This window comes from Pleuronectes platessa, chromosome 6 (genome assembly GCF_947347685.1).
Source record: "Pleuronectes platessa chromosome 6, fPlePla1.1, whole genome shotgun sequence".
NCBI lineage: Eukaryota > Metazoa > Chordata > Actinopteri > Pleuronectiformes > Pleuronectidae > Pleuronectes > Pleuronectes platessa.
The window spans coordinates 13514738-13538739 of record NC_070631.1 but is presented as its reverse complement, the minus strand read 5'-3'; the positions used below and the strand labels follow the sequence as shown (position 1 = coordinate 13538739).

Below are 24002 nucleotides of genomic sequence, written 5' to 3'. Positions count from 1 at the left end.
AAAAGAAAAAACAGACAAAAAAGGATTGAAAACATAAGAATTTTTTGATTTTTTTTTACATATAAAAATAATGAATCAGTGGCATAGAGATTGGGAAGCGCCTGGTTCCATTAAGGCTGTTCATTGGATGAAAACATATCGTTGTATAACATTATTGGCATCACTTCCATAATCCATCAGCCAAAGAGGAGACATTGCATAACTATGATATTATATTTCCTACCCATCCGGTTTCAACAATCAAGAAATGTGTTGTTTTAAAAAAAAAAAACTTTACACTGTACATCACAAAGCTTTTCCATTAGAACACAAATTCTAATTTCAACATGCCACTAAATTCTACTCAACCACTGCCAGGGAAATCACACTGAAAAAAAAAGTTATGTAGAGGAAGCAGAAGGAGAATCAGCTTACTTGTCTGGTTCAATGACTGCTCTAGTGAAATTTTGTAAAATGCTCACTTCTCTCAGTGCCCCGTCCCCTTCCCTCCATCCCAGCAGCTTTGGATGTCCCCTCATCGGAGCAGAACAAGACGGCTGCCTCAAAAACAAAGGGAGGAGGTAGGGTGATTAAAAGAGGGATGGAGGAGAGAGGGGACGCCGGGGCCAGCGCAGAGCTTCAAAGTTCATGTGCTCTCATAGACCGTATGAAAATAAAGGTGTACATGTGTCACCCTGTACAAACACGCTAAAGAGTTCAGTCGCCTCGCAGTGACCTCCTCCCTTCTCCCGAATATCAGAGAGGGGCTTGAAACTATATCACTCCTAAAGAGCCACCCAGCTCAGCGTCGAAAAGAGAAGGCACCAGGTGTTTGCTTAACACCAGCAAGAAGCCACCACACCTCATGCACTCTGTCATTTCTAACCTGGATGTTGATGTAACAGAGACGCCTCGGTTGTGTCAAACAACACAATTCAACTGGAAAACACGTGTTCGTCATGACAGCTTGTCAGGTTTTGCTCGCTTGGTATTCTTCCATGGCAGACACGCAAAAGTAAAAAGCAAACCAACTATCACACACCTGTACATGAATCTCGAAAGCTTCAAGGACAAAATCCTGTCAGAAGGTAATTTTAAAAATGTAACCCAACACAAATACTGGATAAGTCATCTCAATCTTGGTAAAAGCCTGATTTCCCACCTACAAAGCAATGTGCCACAGCTTTCAAGTTTTGTAAATGTACCTTCATTGAAGACTAAGCTCAGGAAAGATTTTAATATAAGAATGAACGTGTGTGCTTCACTGGATGAGACACAAACTGAATGAATTTGGCTTTAAGATGAATTATCTGCATCTGATATAAAAAGGGGATCTCTCTCTAAAAAGAATCTGGAATAAACTCTGCAGTATCAGTGAGGATGTGGAAAAGGAAACATCTTTCCCTAAAATATTTTGCATGATGAATCTATAATAATAGTAATAATGATAATAATAATAATAATAATGATAATCTTGATACAAACAAAGTATTGTGGCAATGAAAAGTGAAAAATAAATGATCCATTAAAACATGCACACAAGCATACACATGCACACAGACATGCATGCACACTCACTCTGGGTTTCTCTCTCTCTCGCTCGCACACACACACACACACGCACATACAACTGAAAAAAAAGTGAGCCAAATAAATACTCTTAAAGTACAATACGTACATGTAATTTACCCAAAGTTCATGAAACAAAAAAAAACGATGGGCGAGATCACATCGGATCAAAATGGAAAAGCATGCAGAAGTCCACTGCTCTACTGTAGCTTCACTCCTAGCAGACTACGAAATAGAGAGGAAAAAAAGAGATAGAAAGGGAAGGATAGAGGGAGAAGACCCTGTCCTGAGCAGTCACAGCCAGGAAGTGACTGACTGACCCACACCGCAGGACACAGGGTGCTTCCTTCAGTGGCAAGTCTTCTTCTAACCCTCCATCTTTTGTCCTGCAGTCCAAAGGAGGAGGAGGAGGTGGGAGGAGGAAGGGTGAGTAGATGTAGAATCAGGCGAGAAGGTCAGGGCTGTGGGTGCCCCTTGGATATAATTCAGTTGTGGGTGCACAATTAGGAGTTCGGGATACGTGTTAACATTTGTGTAGACGCTGAGGAGGTATGTGTGCAGAGACGCTGAACAGGCCGAGGATGGACCGGGAACTGAGGGTGCGGAGTGAGATTTTATGGGTGAGGGATGTGTGGGGAGGGGTCAGAAAGCCAATCTTCTATTCGGGACTTATAGAGCTTGTGTCTTGAGCTCGATGGGCTCTCCCCTGGTCTCCTGCTGGCCCTCAGCCTCTGGGGGCCGGATGCCCTTCAGTGTGGCGAGCCTTTCGGAGAGGCCTCGCATACGGGGGAACAGCATAAAGTCATACAGCAGTGCACCCAGGGCTCCACCGATCATGGGACCCACCCAGTACACCTACAAAGTACAGAAATTGTCAGGGATACTGAAAATGACACATTACTATGGTTTAAAAGAGTAAGATGTATAAAATATTAACAAATATGATCCTCTTACCCAGTGGTTGACAAAATTCCTGACCAGGACAGCGGGGGCGAAGGACCTTGCTGGGTTCATTCCTGCTCCAGTGTAGTACATCTAAGTCAAAGACAGAGAGAGCAGGTCATGTGACGCAGGACTATCATGGACCGCAAAACTGTCGTAAACTTCTAGACTGAAGGTTGTTTCTTACCCCGAGAAGATGCCCCATGAGCACAGAGAAGCCGATGGCGAGGGCAGCAGAGCCCAGACGTCCGTTGCGCCGCTCATCAGTCACAGCAAAGATGCAGACAACAAGCTGCAGGGTGAGGAAGACTTCCATGGTGGTGGCCATGCCCAGACTGATGCCTGGCTGCAGCTGAAGGATGAGAGGGGTGAAGAAAGGCTGATTAATAGCATGACACAATTGTTGTATGTGTACATTTGAATGTGCCTTCCTCATGTCATGTTTTAGAATCATACTGTAAATTTAAAATGTCATGAAAAACTCACTCTGTTCACTTATGGTAATGGCCAGAGAGTATTCTGGTAAACTTACCGTGTTGAGTGCCAGGTTTCCCCTCATGTTGCTGGGTGTGACCCCATACAGCACGGCAGCACCAGCCATTGCTCCGAGACACTGGGCTATGATGTAGAAGAAGGCACGGAACAGGGACATCTGGGAGCCAATCAGGTAGGCAAAGGTAACGGCTGGGTTAATGTGACCTCCGCTGATGTGGCCAATGGACTGGATGAGGGTGGCAGCCGCCAGCCCAAAGCAAAATGAAACATGGAGGACATTAAGCGGCCCTGTGGTCCAGCGGAGGGCTGCCCCCAGCCCAAAGAATACGAAGAACATGGTGCCATAGAACTCGGCAAACACCGCCCGCCAGAACGACATAGATCTGAACTCCCACATGATGCAAAAAGGTCAAAAAACAACCTCTGAGCGATGGAGGGATGAGAAGTCAAAAGATGAACAAACTAATCAACTAAAAGGAGATGCCTCTCATGCACAAAAAAGACTGTTGCAGACCAGAGAGCATAAATTAAATGACAAAAATTCGCCCTCAAACAGACACCGCGTCTCTAAAGCTAGATGCAATAACACGTAAACTGCTCAACATGCAACTTTCATGTAACCTACTGAATTCTGATTTCTGTCATAGAGAGCTACTGAGTGGAGCAGCACGCCAGTCTCTGTGCATCTATGTGCCAGCCCTGCTGGTCGTTAGTAGAAGTACATGGATAGACAAACGTTAAGCATGTCCTGCAGACTTTCAGCCTCTTTACCAGAGCAGGGGAGCTCAGAGGCCTTTTTATAACACCCCAGGGCAGGAGTAGCCCCACTGATCCCAGGGGAGGAGCCAGTGCACAATACTCCGAATCAAAAACAAAATAAGTTAACCCTTCTCCTGCCCTGACCTCTGTCTGCTCACTCTGAATCCACATTTACAGTTTGCAATTTTTTATAAAGTTCAGAAATATTTAAAGCGGAGCTTGACAATTACTTAAACTCATTGACGTGGTAATGCTCTAAAAATACTGCACTTGCTTGGTGTAAAAGGTGTTTATGAAAGGAGGAATTGTGGAGATGGGGTTGGTGTAGTAATACAACATCTTCCATTCACACTGGGGGATTTCCAGCTTTTCAAGGGTTCAGCTACACCTCTGGAGATGGGAGGTGAATATCTAGTCCCTAAATACCACCATGTTTGAAGCACTAACACAAAGTTGTAGAAAATCCCTTTCATAACACGTCAGACTGAAAACTTCCCTTATTAAACAGTGGCCATGGGGTGGGCAGCATCTTTGAGCTGGTAGGACTGGAAGTGCAGTGGCAGTTTTTCTTTTTCTATTTATTTTGATATTGGTGCACACAAAACATAAATACAAGCACAACTTCAATCTTTAACTTATTTTCCACCATCGTCCTTTCATTGTCTCCCTGGAAATGTACAATCAAACATTCACTCTAATCGAAACTGTGATCGCCAAAGCACGAGCACTTTCTCTACTTGTGCTGTGGATTGGTACAAATTAGGTGTGTGGCGGCAGAACTGATTAGGCCAGACGTTTACATTGTGTGCGCTGGGTGGGTTTGGAGGCTCAGATCGGATAAAGCGCTGGAAAATCCAGGGTCGGGGAGGAAGAGGGGAGAGCAGGGCCGGGCATTGAGCTTCTTCACTGGAGCATCATGCTGACCAGGGCTGCACCTCTGAAAGGATCATGCTGACCTCACCGCTTTCTCTCCTTTATGCATGGAATAAAAAACGCTGGCCGCGACAGTTTCTGGTGGTTTCTATGATCTGTTTGTCTAGTTGCCACTGTTGAATCTCCGAGTTCCCTTTTCCATGGTGCAGTGTATCTCTGAACACACACATACACACACACAAACACACAGGCATATATATTTGGTCTCCGCACCGTAGAAGCTCCAGAGAATTACTTTGGAATAGCAATAGGAGAATTTAGCAAAGAATAAATGCAGTTTGGACGTTGCCTGCTCCTCACACATGCATACAACACTGAAAGGGCTACACCTTCAGAAATACAGTGGACAGGTGCGTTGAAGACAAAGCTCGTGCAGGTGAGAGAAGAGGAGTCCTGCACATTGTCATGTAATTGTAATTTACACGTGATAAAGTTGTTTTTGCAAATACAGGACAGTGTGCTGGATTTCACTTCTCACACATACATACATATTTAAATCTCACGGCAGCCTGACGATTGGTTGTTTTTTTCCACCTCAATTAGGGAAAAACGCCGTGAAAAGAATCTACTAATTAAAACTCACTTTTTCTTCAAAAGATCATGTTGATCTGATCCTGAAAGTTTATTAGTTTGCCAGATAATGCATCTCTATCGTCACGAGTATTATGTCCTTCTCACGACTCCGTCCATCAGTGGTAAGCCAGCTTTTGTATGTTAAAGCCCACAGTTTAGTTTCACAGGGGAGAAGGTGCTTGCATTGTATTTTTTTTTCTTTTTCTGTTCTCCGGGTCCAGACTGCTGACTCCTACACAACATGCAGCCCCGAAACATTTCACAGTGCAGTAAAAACTGTGGCCTGCACTGGCCACAGGGTGGTGAAAACATTCTCAATACCAGATCATATACATTCATTTCATCTTTGACAACATCTTTGTCATGACTTTGAATAATCTTTGGCCCTTACTGACTGAATTAGGTTTGATAGCAGATAAGATGTAATATTAGGAGATATTTCCCTTAACATACAGCAGTTGCCATGTTTTGATATGATTTCACATGGCAAGTTAAACAGGGAATTTACGGTAAAAAAAGGACTATCAGGCTTCCATTCCCCCCTGAAATGCCCATGTAAGTATTAGAGTTGTTAGATCCCAGGTCTGTGAAGCTTTAGCACTACGCAGTGGTTATGTAGTGACCAGTGTGATGCAGGAACGAACGCAAAAGAACGCGTTCAATGCACACGTTCACTTTTATGAGAACGATGAACTGAATGCAACTCAATGACAAATAATGAATTTGAACGGTGAACACGTTCATATTGTAGCGTCCTCGTGTATAGACGACAGGAAACTTGTTCGTAAAGCCTGAAACATGCTTCTGCGTTTTCACGGGCCTGTAAGCGCAAGAGCCCTTCCGGGTCCCTTACATGCTTATGTATCCCTTTTTACGTGCTGACGGGCGTCGCCCCACTTTTCAAAAATTTACGGCAAAGCTCCGCAACTCACTCAGCCCGCAAGGCTGTGATTGGTCTGCTCTACATCCCTTCTGGAGCTGCATTTCCGGTTTCATGCCCCATAATACAGGCAGAAACAACGGAAGATTTTAAAAAGAAGAATGGACAACCGGGAAGAACTCCTGTCGGAAGAGGTCCGAAAATATGACTAGCAGCTCCATCTCAATCAATTGTTGTTCGGTTGGAATCGTGAATACACTCTCTGCCATGGTTCACCGTGTGTTTGTAATGGAGAACACGACTGGTAGCAAGTAAATAAAGAGTCAACAACGATTGCCACACCCACAAAGAAGGCGTCTCTCAGGTCGTCTTCGACAAAAAAGCATTACTCCGCCTAGTGTTCTGGCGCGGAATTGCTTTGTAAGACGCGCAACGGTTGGGGAAGCATGAATGACAACGAGTCTTGCGCCACAGCGGCGTGAAAAGACGCAGACGCAGTCGCAGAAGCATGTTTCAGGCTTAACTCTGACACTCCTCTCATCCACCACTGTACTCTTCACTCTCCTTCCTCATTCACCCGTCAACTCATCAGCCAATGAGAGCCTGGCATCCCACAAAACCCTACAGCCATTGGCCTAGAACTTTCACGTGCCCCACCCCTACATGTTCACTGACCCTCGGGACATTTCAATACTTTCTCCTCCGTACGGTTCTGTTGAGCCGTATAGTGAATGAATCTGGAATCTTCTCTCAAAAAATATTTCCCCCCCACTGGGATATTCTCTAACAATAGGTTTCATCCAGTATCTAAAAGCCAAAAATGTAAAAGTAAATTTAAGTAAAGTAGAAAATATTTTCTCTGAAGTGTTTATCAAAAGCAGCATAAAATGACACCGACACACACACGATAATTGGTCCATCGTCTTAATGTGCTTAGTTCCGGGTGGAAACCATCAGCTGAAGTGGCCTAGTCGGTAAAGCGTTTGGTCTCTAACAAGAGTGGCCTGGGTTTGAATCCCACTCTTTCCCATTTTCAAGCTTGCAATGTGTTACACTTTAAATTGGCAGGACTTCTCCTCTTAATTGCAAAATATCTTACACTGCGTTAATTTAAATTAATTAAATATAAAACAGGAACAAATTTAATTTAAACAAATTAAAAAAAAAAGCTGCGCGCGCAATTCCTGCGCAATGGGCTTCTGCACAGGATGTGCGCAGTGGCCTTCTGCGCAGTGTGTGCGCAATGGGCTTCTGCGCAGAATGTGCGCATTAGGCCTCTGCGCAGGATGTGCGCAGTGTGCTTCTGCGCAGAATGTGCGCATTAGGCCTCTGCGCAGAATGTGCGCAGTGTGCTTCTGCGCAGGATGTGCGCAGTGGACTTCTGCGCAGAATGTGCGCAGTGGGCTTCTGCGCAGGATGTGCGCGCGCAGTTTTTTTTTTCTTATTTTTTTATATTTAATTTTATATTCAATTTTTTTTTTTATTACATTTCATCATCATTTCTCCGCGCTGGTTCAGGGGTAAATGATTCTGGTCTTCACGGGTGACTGACCTACGCAAGCCTGTAGCCGCCACCCCCCCACAGGAGATTATGTGCTTGTGTGTGTGGCTGCGGCGCTTCCTGGTTCTTCCCGGCACTACGCTGCCGGTGCGAACAGCCAAAGTATTTAACATGTGCGAGGAAAGGAGGCGGAGCGCTTTTCACAGCGCTTCTACCTCCGGTGCGTCCCGGGGTTAGAGGATGATGGTAAGACGTTAATGTATTGTTTTACATTGCATGTGTCACGTCATGATAAATCAGTCTCCTCGCCTGTACCAGGAGCCGCCCCTGTCACTGGTTATCTTGGCTCGCTGTCTGGCCGGTAACCAGCCGTCCGGACCGCTCCGTGAAGAAGGAGGAGGAGATGTTTCTTTACTTGTGTTGCGGGTGGAAATCAAAGGAGAGGAGTCGTCGTTCTCAAGTTGAAGTTAAGCAAGTTTATTCAGAGGTCACAGGTCAGGAAAACGCGGTGTCCAGCAATTGAACATGCATGGGTCTCTAGTTCTACGCAGGAGGCTGCACAGGAAGAAAGACGCTTAAACAGAGTGCGCACATAGATTATATCCTCTTGGAATATCGCATGATGACGATGTCGTACGTGCACACCAGAGGTGATAATGTTGCTGTATCAGTGCAGCTGCGTTAGTGTGCTGTCTGGGGGAGAGATTGTGGCCCAAGGTCTACTCACTGTCTCTGTGCGAACTGAATCAGGGAGCTGGGATGTGTGATATAAAGTGTTGACTATGAGTATGGTTTAAGGAATATATGTGGTGTATCAATATGAGTATGTATTATGTGTTTGGTGTATGTCAATACTTGGAATGTGGCCACTTTATTTCTCGGATATACAGCAGGAGCGACACTCGCATCACTTCTAAGTGCTCCGTCACTTCTCCTTATAAACACACTTTTAGCGTATTTTCCCACAATACCCTGGTGCACTTCGTCACACATTACAAACTTTCCTTAAAGGGGCAGGCCATACCTGCAACACAACAGCTCTCGGTCTCATATACAGATGGCAAGAGAAAGCAGAGACGCAGACTCAGCAACTACATCCGAGATCCGATGCACCTTATTATTATCTGAGGGATTTTTACACAGTGTCTGATAAACATTCCGACAGTAAAGGCAAGGGGTAGTGATGGATAAGGTTTTCTTTAACAAGTTAAGTCTTTCATTCTCACTTTCCACCTTAAAACTATGAAATGAACTGAAATATGAACTAGTTCAGAATTTAAATGGTGAACTATGAACGTGAACTGTTCATGTTTACTTGTATGAACTGAACTTTGAACTAGTTCATGAGAGTAGTGAACTTGCACAACACTGGTAGTGACATTTCACATGTTCTCCAGATTAATGCAAAACTCACACGTTCAGTAGTAGCTGTAACTGTTCCTCCTTGTTTCATACTGGCCTCGAGGACATTCTGTTCTTTGGCAAGAGATGAAGCACAAAGTCCAAAGTCTTCATCAATGTGACACAATAATTATGTTCATCTGATAAGAGGCATCGACTCGCTGATTAGAGGCAAATGAAGTGTTTATATTCCACCACTTGACTAATGTTATTCAAACCAATGAGACATATTAGCTTAGATTCGTCTTAAATCTTTTCTTAGACATTGTTATTGTAATAATTTAATAGCCAATATGGATATAGTGAGTATTATAATAAAAAATATTTCAATGTATAAATGGGCAGGTCAGTGCCATCCCAAATTGCTTTAGTCTTGGAGCTTCCCTTTATCTTTTTGTTTTGGAAATTCACACACATGCATCTTTTACCTTGATATGATGGCTATTACACATATAATCAGTTTGTTGTCACTCATTGGTAGTGAAATCATTTTTCCCATGGGCTTTCTTTCTTTCCTCAACCTTCAATTGTTCTTTTTCTGTAATCTTATGTGTAAATACATTTTTGAAAAAAAAAAAAGTGATGGGTCAATACTTAGACCTTGTGTTCAACAATCTGAAGCAGTTTATTGGAAATATATCCTTGAACTCCCACAGCATTAGACAAACTCAAGTGTTCAACACAGGTTGAAGAAAGACAAAAAAAGCCTCAAAATCTTAGTCCTAGTGTAAGTGACATTGACAACCTCAATTATTTTAACTACTGGGGATTTCTGGCTTCTATGCACTATAGGAAGATAATTAACTTGTGTACCTGTGACAAAGTGCAATGTTGGTACACTGACACACTGAAAAACGCACCTTCTCAAAAGGTACTATATGCAAAGTTTGAAACACTCTTCTAACATAATCTCAACAAAATTGCTGCACAAGCATATCTGTTTATTATTCTAAATGCTGAAATATAATGAAAACCATTTTCAGATCCTGGCATAAATTGGAAAATCCAGCACAAGCAGAACTCAGGTTCTGTTTTAAATTAACAAACATTATAAGTGCAATTTACAATACAAACATTAAAGGGGGGGAATCTGTCATTAAAAAAATCAACTTTTTTTTGGAAAATAGGCATTCTGAGTTGTTGTCCTTTCTTCATTAAGAATCACAATGATCAATCCTTAGCCCGACATCGCAAATAAAAAGAGAAGGTGTAAGACATCAGCACATCCCATTACAGTCATTTAACAATAACATTTTCATTTGAACAGAATTGTCCATGCAGAACAGAACACCAAAGCACAGCACTGTATGTTGCTACGGATCTCTGTGCATGTCTGTATCCAACAGTCACTCCTATTCACTCCTCGAGCGGCTTCACTTTGGAAACAGCATGGAGAGATGACGTTTCTTCTCCAACGTGGTTGCCAACTCGTGCCCAGTCTCTCTCCTCAACAGACTTACAACTTGCTTTGTTTACTAGTGCCGTGGACTTCGTATTGACCTACTCAAGGTCGGGAATTTCTGAAACAGAGACAAAATTAAAGATGTGACGTGTGTCAAAGGTATTGTAATTTAATCGAATAATTGACGTTTTACAGCCGATTACTAATTGACCGACAGCTCATTTGGTATAGTACTTACATTCAGCTTCACCGTCTGGAGACTGCTGCAACAAAAAGCAGAGGTCACAATTACATTTCTTCGTAAACGTCTTAGTATTCACTTGATTAAAATACACCGCTCACTGTAATAAATAATACGAACCATATAAAAAATGTAATATATGTGTAACAAAATTATTTACCTCATCTAGATCACATAGATCATCTCCTTCCATGCAGTTCATCATCTAGAGAAACCCACATAAGAGACAGCAATCAGTTTGTCGGCACTAAAGTACATCTGGACATACTCACACTTGACGCACTGGGCATATTGAATGGGCTTACCTCTGAGAATTTGTCATATCTCGACAAATCCTCATCCGAGTCATCTTCCCAGTCTTTCCAGTTACTGAAATCCACACTCAGCCAGTTGCACTAAGAGATGATAGATTCAAATGTTTGAGCAAAGTGATATTTGGGATGTACTCACTTTACTCCAGCTGATATTTACAAGGTGTACAGATAGGGGGCATTCTATACTTAGAGTTTGTGTGCAACAAATCGAAACCGACATATATCAGTGGATCCACAAGTCTTTTAATGGCAGAAAGTTACCTTTGGCTTGTCTTTGGTGAGTCGTGGCCATGGTTTTCCACCCTCTGCTTTTCGTAAACAACACAAAACAGACCTGCCAGTGCGTCTGTGTTTGGATCCCTGAAGGGAACAGAAAGAGTTTGATGAAGGGTTTAAAACAGATCCAACACATGGTGGAGCTACAACTATGAATACAAGTGATAGAAAACATACTTTGGGGTCGATCTCTGCGAAAAGGTCCAATGTATTTTCGTGCTTGATTTTATCTGCTCCAGCGAGACAGCTGTAAGAAGAAATGAACACGGAAACCTGATATTTCACTTTCAACTGCCAACAACAACTGAGGACAACATTTCTGGTCATACACTATTAAACAGTCAGCCAATGGAGCTAAACTACAGCATAAATAAAGATTTATTTTCAACCTATCAAAAAGCCATAGAACAACATATGAACATTTACTGTATGCAGGGTTAACGCTGAAATAGTGAATAAGAGAGAAGTAATACTGGTTTTGGTAGAAGTATGTTCAGGCCGCTAGGGTTGCAAAATTCCGGGAATATGCAAAGCTGGAAACTTTCCATGGAAATTAACGGGAATAAACTGAACATTTTGTTGGTAATTTATACTAACTGTATTTACCTTGTCATGCAAAGATATAAATATAAACATTTTGTTTTGTCATAGGCTGATTTGAGCCCTGAGGAAACTTTGGGCACTTGACTATATGCTTCTGCCACTACAGCAGGCCTCAATAGCCCTGCTGTAGTGTGCAGGATGCTGGGAATTATCTGCGCATGTGATGGAGAAATGCACAGTGCAGTGTTGAAATTCAACGTGCAGCGTGTGCTGTATTCCGTACACCTTTAAAATAGAGTTTTGAATGATGTTTTTATTGCTCAGCGTTTTATGTGCTTATTTTTTTTTTTTAATTCCCCAAATTCCCGAGCTTAACTTCCCATGGAAAGTTTCCGGAAATTTTCAGCCCCTTTGCAACTCTACAGGCCGCTCTCCAGAGTCCGGAGAATTAGAGCTGAAACTTTATCTGCAGTTTTCCTTTCACACATGCATAACGGAGCGAGATGTTCTCCGAACAGAAACATTCACAACGGCAACAAATCCTCCGCATTACTCAGGCGACGGGTGATGCAGACGGATGCAGCAAACAGAGGCAGGAAGTAACATAGATCCGGATAAAGTACGTAGATTCTCCAGAGTCCAGTGCATGTCCGAAAACAGCTTTAGTGTGTTTTTGCTTTATGCCCATTTTGTTGCTAGGTGTTGAAATTGTCTTTGGTTTAAAGCAAAAAAATAATTCATTAGCTTTCAGCCAAGTTTCTTCCTGTTAAGTGGGTATGCTTCATGTATATGTGGCTACATGTTTAGCATGCCTTAAAATGGTGTTTGTCGCGAGATGTGACGCTGGCCCTAGGACCTCGGAATGTCTCCACTCAAAAACAGATCTGTTTTTTTGTTACTGCATTTTTATGTTTGATCTACACCATAAAAGACGGTGTGTGTGCAGCTTCACACCAACATTCATCTGCTAAAGGGGGAAATGTTATCTGTGCACACTTTAAATCTCTGCTTAAGACAAGATGATTGCATGACATCACAAGTCTCGAACCTAATTTGAGTCTTTTTTGCAAATTAATCTAGTGTGATGTGGAAACTTGAAACTTCCTAGGAACCCACACACCAAGTATGGACTTAGGAACCCATATACAGGGTCTGGATTATTCAAATAAAGGATAAGGATTCTTAAGATAGTTCTGCGAAACCGATAAGTGGTTAGTTAATGAGTAATGAATGCTACTTACCAAAAACCTATTTTTGACTTGTCGAACTGAACTTTCACCTCCTTACTGTCCTCCACGCAGAACTCTACAAAAACACAGTCCCGTCTGTCGTACCACTTAGCTGGTGCAGGCTGCCTGATGACAAAGAGGAGAGACAGGGAATAAGTGACATGGGGACAATCTTACATCATCCATGATCAGCCTGATCTGACAGAGCAGGGCTGTGCATGTCGGGTGTGTATTGTTCATATTCTGCTCTAGTGATCCACGTTCACGGGGTGCAGTTCATCTCAGGTCACGCTATTCAAGAACAGCCTGAGAGCCTGTCAAGCACCCATCATTATTTTATCAAATAACTAGTTTTGTGTGAGAAGAACACATAAAACGATACGCCCCAATCAAAATGGTGGATCCTCCTATACTACCTTACAGATAGTAGACATATACCACAGCCACATTTAGATTAATGCAATTAGAGAGTCGGACAAGGCTTCATCCGCAGTGAGGTCTATAGTTATACAGATGGGAGCCATGTGGTTTGGAGGTATACGTTCATTCGTAGTGGGACGGCTTGTGGTAGAAGACACGTTCTCCGCGGTGAGCACCTCTGAGTAAAAACGAAAGCTAACACAAGCTTTCGTGCCCCCGGCTAATCATGACACCAAGCTTTTCCAGCGCTAGCATTACCCTCGTCATGTTGGTTGGCATTAGCCTGCTAGCCAACGTCATTTCAGCCAACGCAAGGTACGTTAACAAAACGAGTATGTCGACTTGTGGCGGTGACAGTTTAAGATTTGCTTGCGGTAATTTCGCTGTGGGTATTTTTTATTTATTTTAAACGAGGCGTTGTGCCTTTTTAGTCCGGCACTCGCCGAGGCTAACTCGTGTGCTAGCTCCTCTGGCTAACGTTAGCAGGCGGATCCACTTCACTGCAGCAAAGACTTAACGCTAGTTAGCGACGACCGTTCGCGTGCACGCAGTGAACACTTACATCTTCACCGGGGAATGAAGCTCTCTCTTCGGTGCACGATATGGATTCACAGCGTTAGCCGGCTGCAGCTAAAAGATCTCTTAAACCGCTTTAGTCGAGTTAGCTCACTGACGTTTACACCGACACATGTATCGCGTGCTTTGGACGTTCTCCGGCGTGACGTGAAGTGGTTTCACCCGCGTGCGTGAGACGCGAACACTAGAGCCAGAAACCATCAGGGGCAGATTTCCAGTGAGAGGAGAGACACGTGTAAGACATTGGTTATAATGTGATTGTACCATGTTCATCACCCAAAGAACGACACACGTTATTAGAGGAGGGATAAAGTGAATGTTAGAGAACACTGGTCCCAGGTTTACTGCACATCATCCGGGTCTGGACACTTTGATAGATCACACTTCCCTTTCGAACTTAACCACTCATAACTGTATTATTATGAGACTTTCTTATATCATTTATAATTTATAGTTCTGATAATATGTCCATGGTCCCACTGAATTATATCAAATATATTCATCCTCCTCCAGGCTTTTAGAGGTTTCAATATATAGTTTTAAGGCCATAACCAGTTAAAAATTGGAAATTAACTTTTGCATGAATAACACTTAAAAATACATTAATCAGGTCCATTTGGTGGAATGATTTACAGGTCAGCACTCAAAGCGATGATGCTGATAATAATAATAATAATTTTGTTACAAAACAACTAGATTCAATCAAGTGGAGCCAACTACAAACAAAGCCATGAAACAAAAAATACCAAGATAAAGGGATTATGATTGGCCTAATCTCAGGTTTGTTGTGATACAACCCAGCAACATATTCAATATTTGATGTTTTATTATATAAGGAGGGATTTAAAAGACACTAGGGATGCAGCAAAGGCCTGGTGTCCTTTGGTCATTAACATGGGAAGGCCCAGGCACATATAGGGAGTCAATAAAACCTTAATGTACCAAACAATTTGATGCTTTAAGTATAGTTAATATTCGTTGGACACTTATTGTTTTGTCAAGTTGCTTCTACTTTTACTGATTCAAGTTTTAAATGTACTAAGTAGGACTATAGGCACTTTATTTCCTTACAGGAGTAGTATAAGACTGGAACCAGCTAGTATTTTAATTCTATACATCTAACAATTATTTCACTTTAATAACTGTTTAATTATCTTTATAAAATGTCTTACAATTGTGAAAAAGCTCAAATTATTCTCGGAATCCCTTAAATTCCCATATTCTATTTTTTTCCCCTGCGTTTTTACATGTGGACCAAAGCATTCAAGCAACAGAAAATGAGATGGAAAAAGACTGGTAACTTAAGAGGAAAACATAGAGGCTCTCCAGCTGACGTCACTGTGGGAGCAGCTTCAAGCTGTTGGACTGTACCACTGCGTGTATCACCACTGTGAGGCAGTGAATGAGAAAATGGAAAGAGCAGCCTCATCCGCCAAGTGGGAAATGTTACCTGGGAATTGAGCCACAAACAACACAGGTGGTGGCTTAGGTAGAAGAACAATCTTCTACATGAGCGGTGGTGTGTCAATCAGAGAGAAGGGCACATTAGGAAAAAGCTTGGTGCAGAGGAAAGATGGATGTAGGTTACTGGTTACAAATAACCTGTCTGTGTTTCTAGCTTTGATCCTCTATGCTGGACATTTGTCTTTTCAAGAACAAGAGAAATGACACACAACAGATTGAGGGCTGGAGAAGTTCATAAAAGAGATTTTTTGTTGACCATAGGAAGGGCTGTGGTTAGAGTTTACAATTAAACTGCTCTGTTCAAATGTTAATCCATTTTTAGGAGAAGGGGAAATCCTGTCTGGTGGTGAGAAAGATAACATTCTGCAGAAAGGTCCATGTTAATTCCATTAGTCCTGTTTAGTGTCAGCATCCTTCTCTAAACCTAGTTACTGTATCTCCAGCAAGGACGTTGTGTTCTCAACAGTGTTTGTTTATTTGACAGTTTGCAGGATTACAAAAAATATACCAAACCAATTTCCACGAGATTCTTCACAGCTGTGCGACATGACCCACAAGAACCCGTTACATTTTTATGCAAATCTGCATCAGGGGACAGATCCATGTTTTTTTTTTACCTTTTTCCTTTGGGAGGTAGAGCATTCTCCCAAAAATTTAAAGGAATTATTAGTTTTCTTAATGAAAAAAGCAGATTTGTTAAGGGGACGGATGTTTTTTGTGTGTGCAATTTTGTGCAAATTCAATAAAAGATCCGGATCTAGTGACTGTAAAAGTGTTTTATTTATAAAGGGACTGTTTAAGGGAGTTATGCGCTCCACTGAGTGCTATTCTACTTGGGCCAATATCTTCCTGTAATCCATTTAAAATTGAAAAACTTGTGTAGTATTCACCTTATATGGACTTCCCTGATTGTAATGACACCACTTATAGAGTTGGTCAAGTGTTCACAGAGCTTAAAATGGCTTACCTGCAAACAAAATCAATGACTGGAAGAAATGTGTTCCTTAAACATTGAACTATGAGGAAATACAGAATTATGTGTGTTTATACCGTGCAAGTGTGAGATTGTTTGTGATCTAAGCGTCAAATGATCAAATCACATTGTAGTGCTGGTGATGAATATGTTGAATTTATAGTCCAAAATCTGTAGAATAGTTATATTTTTCCTCTGGGTTTGGCTACAATGACAGAAATTAGTGTTAAAGTTTGAGTTAGCCATATGTGATGGAGAAAATAAGATCAAAGATATGATAATCTGAAATGAACTTGTAAGAGTGTAATAAAATGTGTAAACAAAGGCTGCAAACACCTCAGCAGTCTTAACATCATTCAAATGGAAAGCTTTGGTGAGTAAGACCATCACATATTAGATGTCAACAGAGGTTAGCGGAAGAAGTTCAGTCAAAGAAAGAAGCAGATGATATGAAAAAATACATGACACATACTCGTTAAATTCAAATAAAGATTGATTAAATGCTTGTTGGGAAGTGATGACAAATATATTGCGAGATGTTGCTGGCTTAAATTCTGATAGAAAAGCGATCTAAAGTTCGCGGGGGTCAACTGTCACTGTCAACAAATCCTGAATCTAACCAAAAACCCAAATAGAAAGAGAGATTATATATCACAGTTTCACTGAAAGCTCTGCTGGGGCCTCCTGCACTGTTTCTGCAGAGTTAAGAGGATCTCTAACTTTCCTGATGTCCTTGTGCTGGCATTGTTTTCAATTTGTTTGTATGAAAGTTTAAACACGAGGTGTAATGATGAAGCTGATAAGAATCACGCTCAGGAAATTCTCATAATTTTTTATTTCATTCATGTATCAGTGTTGGGATACAGATAGTTATTTGGTTGTATGGCATATTGCAGGAGTGGATCTGTTGAAGAAAGTTAAAATGTCTTCTTTTATGTGATGTCCACCAACTGTCACCTGAGTAAAACCCAGGTGCAGAGCCTCTAGTGAAAAGCAGCAGGGTGGAGACTGTTGATACACACACCAGTTCCTGTGTGTTTCTTTATTTGATTGGTACAGCCCATCAGGCCTTGTTTGCTCCCACCCTAATTTTCTTTTACATTTGTTGGTTTTGTTTGCTCATTTCAAATATTTGTGTCGGAAAAGAAGTTGACAGTTGCCATTTAATAAATGATCTCCTGGGGTAATTTGCACTAGTCTTCACAAAGGATGGTCCTATAACGTCTAAGTTGGTCTTGAAAGAAAAAAGTCATTAAGAACTGCAATTATTGGAAATTACTTTCTAGATCAAATGTTAACATGTGATGAATGCAACTCTCAATTATCAGACCTGAGAGAGCTGAAACAACAACCTGGGCTGCAAACTACTGCAATTTATCAAGTACAGAAAGTTGCAAAAAGTTAAATTTGCTGATAATATGCTTGTTTAAGGATTTATACATTTTTGGGGGGGCATTTGACTTGAAACATGGTTAAATGATTGCTAAGAAATAAAAGAAAGATTGCTGTGATTTAGTAAGATAAGATAATTCTCTATTAGTTCCACAATGGGCAAAGCAGCTCTCTGTCTATCTGTGTAGTTTAGTGACAGATTAGAATGTCTTTAACAATATGTCTGTTGTTACACATTTCAATTTTTAATAATAATAATACTAATAATAACGAAAATAATAATTCATTTGATTTATATGGCATTTAAATCAAATAATCCAAAATATGAACATGAACAGTAAAAGCAGCAGTGGGTTTATTAGTGAGATGTGTCTTCTATTCCAGTATTATTATTATGATCATGATGATGATTATTACTACTATTATGATAATGATTATTTAGCTGAGAATTACTTCATCAGTCAGTGTGTGTGACAGACAGCTTCATTTGCATCTTAAATGAATGAGTGGGTCTTCTCTCCCGTGGTGTGTAGGATGGTCTCTTGTTTGATTTGGCGTGTGTCGAGCACTGTGTGACTGTTAAAGCTGTTAATCACGACCAAAAGTATGATTCACACACACGCACACACAAACACATACACACACACACACATTGAACACGCACACACAGAACACGCACTCACACACACGAAACACACACACACACACGCAGCCAATCGTGTCGGCTCAGTGACGAACTTCCTGGTCACATTTTCTCGTAAGTCCCAGTCGCCTTGTTGACGGCGGTGTTTGCTCCTGGTCTCCGGCCGGGAGGAGGACGCGGACCCACGGGGAGAGACAGTGAGAAGAGACGGGAGCAGGAGCTGAGTCTGGACGGAGCTGAGCTGTCACACATCATCGGCAGCTTTGTGTTGGTGGGCTCCGCTTTTAGCTCCAAGGACGCGCCGGGGAAAGCAAACACAGACTGGGGCGGGCAGCGGGGGACGAGGGGCAGGCTTTGGATGGCGTGTATCGTCACCCAGGAGAGTTCTGCCGGAGGACTAATGAGACGCGAGCCGGGGGTAGGTTCGTGTATCATGTCTTGACTGGGAAAACAGCAACTACCCGCGGATAAGCTGCAGCAGCACGTCAGAGAGACGGAGAGAGGCCTCCTGTGATGGAGCAGCGTGCGCTTTAATCCGCACCTCGGTCCTCAGCAGCGACCGGTGACGGCAAAGGGTGAGGTGTCCGAGAGAAAAGCTCTTATCGTAGCGGTGACTTGAAAATGCATCCGAGGCTGAGCTAGAAATCTGCGGATCCCCCTCCGCACGCCGCTGCTGCTGGTGCGGAGCATGGCTGAGGCTCGGCGTGTTTATCACCGAGCAGCAGTGATACCAGCGTCTGTTCCAGCCCTTCAGCTTCTCCTCTTCCTCTCTCCCTCTCCGCCACAGGACGCTCTTTTCACGATTGAAGGGATTTATGGGATCGCAAGGTAAACACCCGACCGCCTCACGTGAAGAAGTGTCACCCCTGTGCTCTTCCATATGCGGGGATTTGAGTGGTTTTTTGCGCGAATAACGGGGCTCCGGCTCCCTTTGTTTACAGTGTGCATTTCTGAACAGCTGACACTGACGCGCTGCAGCCACCGCAAACAGCTGTAGAGACATCAGGTCCACTTTGTCATCATGCACAGACACACTGCAAACGAAACATCTGGAAGAGGGGTCTTGTTGTGTGTTGTTTTTATTAATTTGCATTGCCTGGAAGGTTATAGGCTGCATGGGGAATAAATGATAACCGATCCCAGCCCTGCAGAAACAATAACACTCTTGTGGTCATGTTTGAGCAACCTCCCATAATGCATTTCAAAACAGCATTATACAATAACACTAGTGAACACACCAATTTGGTTTGTGTGAATACCTGTTTGATGACTTTTGTGTGTCTCTCCCTGTGCAGTTTCCTCTGATGAGATGAGTGTGCGTGCTGGCCAGGGCAGTGATGAGGTGCTGGTTTCACAGGCGGTGTGGGATTACCTGGCTGCGGCCGGGCGGCCCTGGCTCATTGACTTCCAGCACAAGCAGGGGATGAGCGCTGGCATCATTAGGCGAGGAGAGAGGGGGGGCTGCTGCGCCGTGAGGCTGCAGCCGGTGGAGGGCTTCAGGACTGCCGGAGCCGGGGTGATGGATGGACCCATCTCAAGTGAGACGCGGAAAGCCTTCATTGACTTATGCCGCTGTGCCCGCAAAGAGATGAGCAAACAGGAGGGGGGACACAAGAGGAAGAGGGTTCTGCTGCCCTGCGTGGGAGTTCTGGAGCCCAACGGCGAGGGGAGCCTGCTCCAGCCTCCGGCGCCCCAGCCTCGACGCTCCCAGAGACAGCAGCAGAGGTTCAGGAAGCCTGCTGATGAGGAGGCCTGCGCCATGCTTCACGAGGCCACCCAGAGGAAGGACACGGACTCTGGCTTGGCTTCCCATGGTGAGGCCGAGGACAACAATACTTGTTCAATCTGCATGGGGGACATAGTGGAGAAGACCACCCTGGAGAGGTGCGGCCATTCGTTCTGTTGCTCTTGCCTGGATCAAGCCTTTAAGGTGAAGAAAGCTTGTCCTGTGTGTCGACTGGTGTACGGCCAGTTGATCGGAAACCAGCCTGCCAATGGTTCCATGATCGTCGAGAGAGATCCTGATCTGGAGATTGCTGGCCATGAAGGCTATGGGTGTATCTGCATCATCTACAGCTTCCCTCCGGGCCTACAGGCGGTGAGCATGTGCACAGGAATAGATTTGACCTCCTCTATTTAATGTTGTGTAAATCTGTGTGGATCTATTTGTAAATCTGTGTTTATCTATTTGTAAACAAGAATATAAAACAGCATCTGAGACCTTCCAATGGATGAGAAAACATTCAATTTTTTTTTAAATTGGTCTTTTCGCAATGCTAATTCATTAACATTTTAACTCTCAAGTCATCGTTTTACATTTAACATCTTACATTTCCTGTAATGCAACCAAGTATCCAGTGTCAGTATCTTTTATTTTCTTTGGATCCTACCTGTTAAACATAAACATCCTTTTAAACTCCTTGTGCCCAGTTTGTATGCAGACTTTGTGTTGTTAGCTGTGTAATTTTGAAACCCAAGCAGACCTGATAAATTCAACAGGGTTTTAGTTCTCATACTTGCAAAATATCCTCCCCACACCGGGCATTATGAAATAAGTATTACTGCTCCCGATGAGCAAACTGACCTTTACGTGTAAAATCAGGAATTCCCTCGCATAGTGCTAGGTCTGTATGCTCCAAATATGTCAGATGTAGCTCGTGCTCCTGTTGAAGGATCTCCTGCATGAAACTGCTACACTACTCCAAAAAGCATGTAGCGAAACGTTAAAACACAAGACACAAACTACAGAGCCACAACTGTTTTAAAAGTCATTTATGCTCCTTAATAATTATCCCGATCCCTTTATTGCCTGCAGCCGGAACACCCAAACCCTGGAGTTCGGTACCCAGGAACAGACCGTGTGGCCTACCTCCCTGACAGCCCCGAGGGGAACCGTGTGCTGGGCCTGCTGCGCCGGGCCTTCGAACAGCGCCTTATCTTCACCATCGGTACCTCCATGACTACGGGCATGCAAAATGTCATCACCTGGAATGACATTCACCACAAGACCTCAATATGGGGTGGGCCCCGCTGGTATGTATGGGCTTTTAGATCTAATTCTCTTTTGGTAATAATTTCGACAACTTTTGTCTCAAATGCGAACTGAGAATGAAATGACTCTCGTTTATAGCAAATCCTCCCTAGTAAGGGCCCTTATCACCAAAAGTTCTCAAATCTCATTGTCTTTCTTCGCTTGCATCTTCTATGTGAGTGGCCCCTCTATTTCAAATTGATATATTTCTATTATTCCAGTTTTACATCGTAAAAGAAATGTGTTAGAAAAGCCATCACCGCCCCTGATTTCTCGCTGTAAAATGTTGCTGCTGTGTTCTCTCATGGGCTCACTTGCAGATCTGACCAGGGAGCTGGCAGGAAAGGTCTGGAAAATGTCCAGAGCAACTGACTCAGACATTTGCATTGTCACATTCAGCCCCTTTGGAAAAAATGTTTGCCCCATCATGACTGACAGTTCCTGGCAAAGAAATGCTCTCTCTTGATGTCCTTGGCTTGATGGCGCGATCGCTGTCCGAGCTCATAAAGATGCACTGATGGCTTTTTTTATTGTCCCCGACAGTTTTGGCTACCCAGACCCCACCTATATGGTACGAGTGACGGAGGAGCTCAGAGAGAAAGGCATCACAGCGGACTGACAACGACAGACTCTTCCAGGACTTTGTGCGACTTTCTGAGTGTCCTTGTCCTTGCGGCGGACATGACTCGGCTCCAGGTTGTGCTCTGAGACTGTCCGTCCTTCGAAGGACGGCCTGAGTCGAGGCCCTCAGCAGACGAGCGTCTAATGCTGCAGCAGAGCCCACATCACTCCGCTAGCTGTTCCTCTGTTTGTTCACTTTCCTCCGAATTAGGCTTAACCCTGTGCTACATGTGGACGACAATACTTTGAGTGCAGTGCATTCTTGTATTACACAATCTTCTACCTGTCACATTTGGCAATAGGACTGGAATCTGATAAACTTATTTAAGAGCATTGTGGGGAGTGGGAATTCACAATACTTATATATTATTTAGGAAAATCTAAGTTTAATGTTATCAGGACAGTTTATGTTATATTAATGTTTATTTCTACTCCGGGGATTACTTTGTTTCTTACAAGCACACATTCTGGGATTTATCTCCAGAATTGTCTGTTGAGTACGTCTCTTTTTTTTATTGTTACTAATTACTTGTTGCAAGGATCATGTGGCAGAGTAGAGCTGCTTGAATCGAAAGAATTCCTTTTCTGAAGTTATTGCAATCTAAAGCACTCAAGAGGCACTTTGGTATGGCAGTCTGTTTTAAAGTAGGAGTAGGAGTTGCGGTTCTCTGCTTCCTCTGTGTGGAAGAGTGCTCGGAGCAAACAGGTTAATGCAGCCATCAGCTAATAGCTTGGTGACTACAAGTTGATGTCAATTTGCTTGGAACTCTTCATTTGCGTGTGATCTCCATTTCCCCCCCCTTCATTGTTACCTAAATAGGAAGAATGTTAAACACTGTCTCGATGCAGCACCTTTTATTACATGTATTAGGACTGCCACCTGTTTTTAGGGTCTCCAAGGTGTTGAATCCATTACCTCCGTTGTTAGTAATGTGCTCATCTAATTACCAGATTTAAAACGATGTCAAATGTAAAAGGGCATATAGACCAACCAAACCAAATCGAAGGCACAACTGCTCTTTAAATATCTATGCCTCCGTCCCTGTCAAACTGGGAGATCTGCCTGCTCATGTTCCCATTTAAAAACATGTTGATCTGAATAGCTAACCAACAGTGAAACAATAATGGAGAAAAAAAAACAATGACGTGGGAACAATTGATCTGACTTAGGGTGGGTGGAATACTGATTTTGTTATGCCTTTCTTATATTCACTTTGGATAAAAATCAAAGCATGATGCTACTAATGAATGGTAGGCAGTTTGGGCACATCTTGGTGTTATTTGATAGGTTCGCAGCATTATGTTTGTAGCTGTACTATCTGGCTTTAGGTACAAATACTACACAGTTCATGAAAATATGTAGACTAGTGTGTATAAAATTAGCTTCTCCTTCACAAACATTCTTGTAGTCCAAATGCTGAAGAAACCCTCAGACAGATAACGCTGTGTGTCTCAAAGTGCTTTGTTAAGTACAGTAACCTGCTTGGCTAGTGGTAAATTTGTCATTAATTTGACCGGTCGGATCCATAAATTAAATCCCCCTTTTATTTTGTTTTCATCTCCTTTTGTATTTTAGTTAAGGGACCAACTGAACTATTTTTGGGACACAGGATTGTAGTTTACTAAAGCTACTGTGCAAACATTTCTATGCATAACATGACCGAGGAGGAGGATGGATCATAGAGAGATTACACTCATTACAAATCGATTGTTGAAGAAAGTTTGAGTTTTGCTTTTCTAATTGTGTTAATTGGTACTTTGTTGATATTCAGAATAATGTGCTTTACATTTTAATACTTGAATAAAAAGTTATGTTTGGGTTTGTGTTGGAGTATTCAGCGTCGG

At 42.7% G+C, this 24002-nt stretch overlaps 3 protein-coding genes across 5 annotated transcripts; 1 reads left to right on the top strand and 2 right to left on the bottom strand.

Annotated features, from left to right (window-relative positions):
- Positions 1-84: 84 nt before the first annotated feature.
- mipa (major intrinsic protein of lens fiber a) lies at positions 85-6332 on the bottom strand. The gene is made up of 4 exons (XM_053425191.1): positions 3023-6332; positions 2678-2842; positions 2503-2583; positions 85-2403 (listed from the first exon to the last, which is right to left on the bottom strand). Exons 1-4 carry the CDS (start codon positions 3380-3382, stop codon positions 2218-2220), a joined length of 792 nt encoding a protein of 263 aa, XP_053281166.1. The 5' UTR covers positions 3383-6332; the 3' UTR covers positions 85-2217.
- A 3301-nt stretch (positions 6333-9633) lies between these two features.
- On the bottom strand, positions 9634-14188 carry ptges3a (prostaglandin E synthase 3a (cytosolic)). Of its 2 annotated transcripts, none has more exons than XM_053425187.1 (8): positions 14020-14188; positions 13050-13163; positions 11443-11512; positions 11251-11349; positions 10981-11070; positions 10836-10880; positions 10673-10697; positions 9634-10552 (listed from the first exon to the last, which is right to left on the bottom strand). In XM_053425187.1, coding segments are annotated over exons 1-8 (447 nt in total). In that variant the 5' UTR covers positions 14022-14188; the 3' UTR covers positions 9634-10550. The 2 variants fall into 2 exon arrangements, with proteins under 2 accessions (XP_053281162.1, XP_053281163.1); XM_053425188.1 differs by having other exon boundaries at positions 10673-10694.
- dtx3 (deltex E3 ubiquitin ligase 3) lies at positions 13446-23975 on the top strand. Of its 2 annotated transcripts, none has more exons than XM_053425186.1 (4): positions 13446-13772; positions 19801-20603; positions 21321-21538; positions 22080-23975. In XM_053425186.1, the coding sequence occupies exons 2-4, from the start codon at positions 19815-19817 to the stop codon at positions 22153-22155; spliced, it is 1083 nt and encodes a 360-aa protein (XP_053281161.1). In that variant the 5' UTR covers positions 13446-13772; positions 19801-19814; the 3' UTR covers positions 22156-23975. The 2 variants fall into 2 exon arrangements, with proteins under 2 accessions (XP_053281161.1, XP_053281160.1); XM_053425185.1 differs by lacking the exon at positions 13446-13772 and adding an exon at positions 18544-19333.
- The last annotated feature ends 27 nt before the right edge of the window (positions 23976-24002 follow it).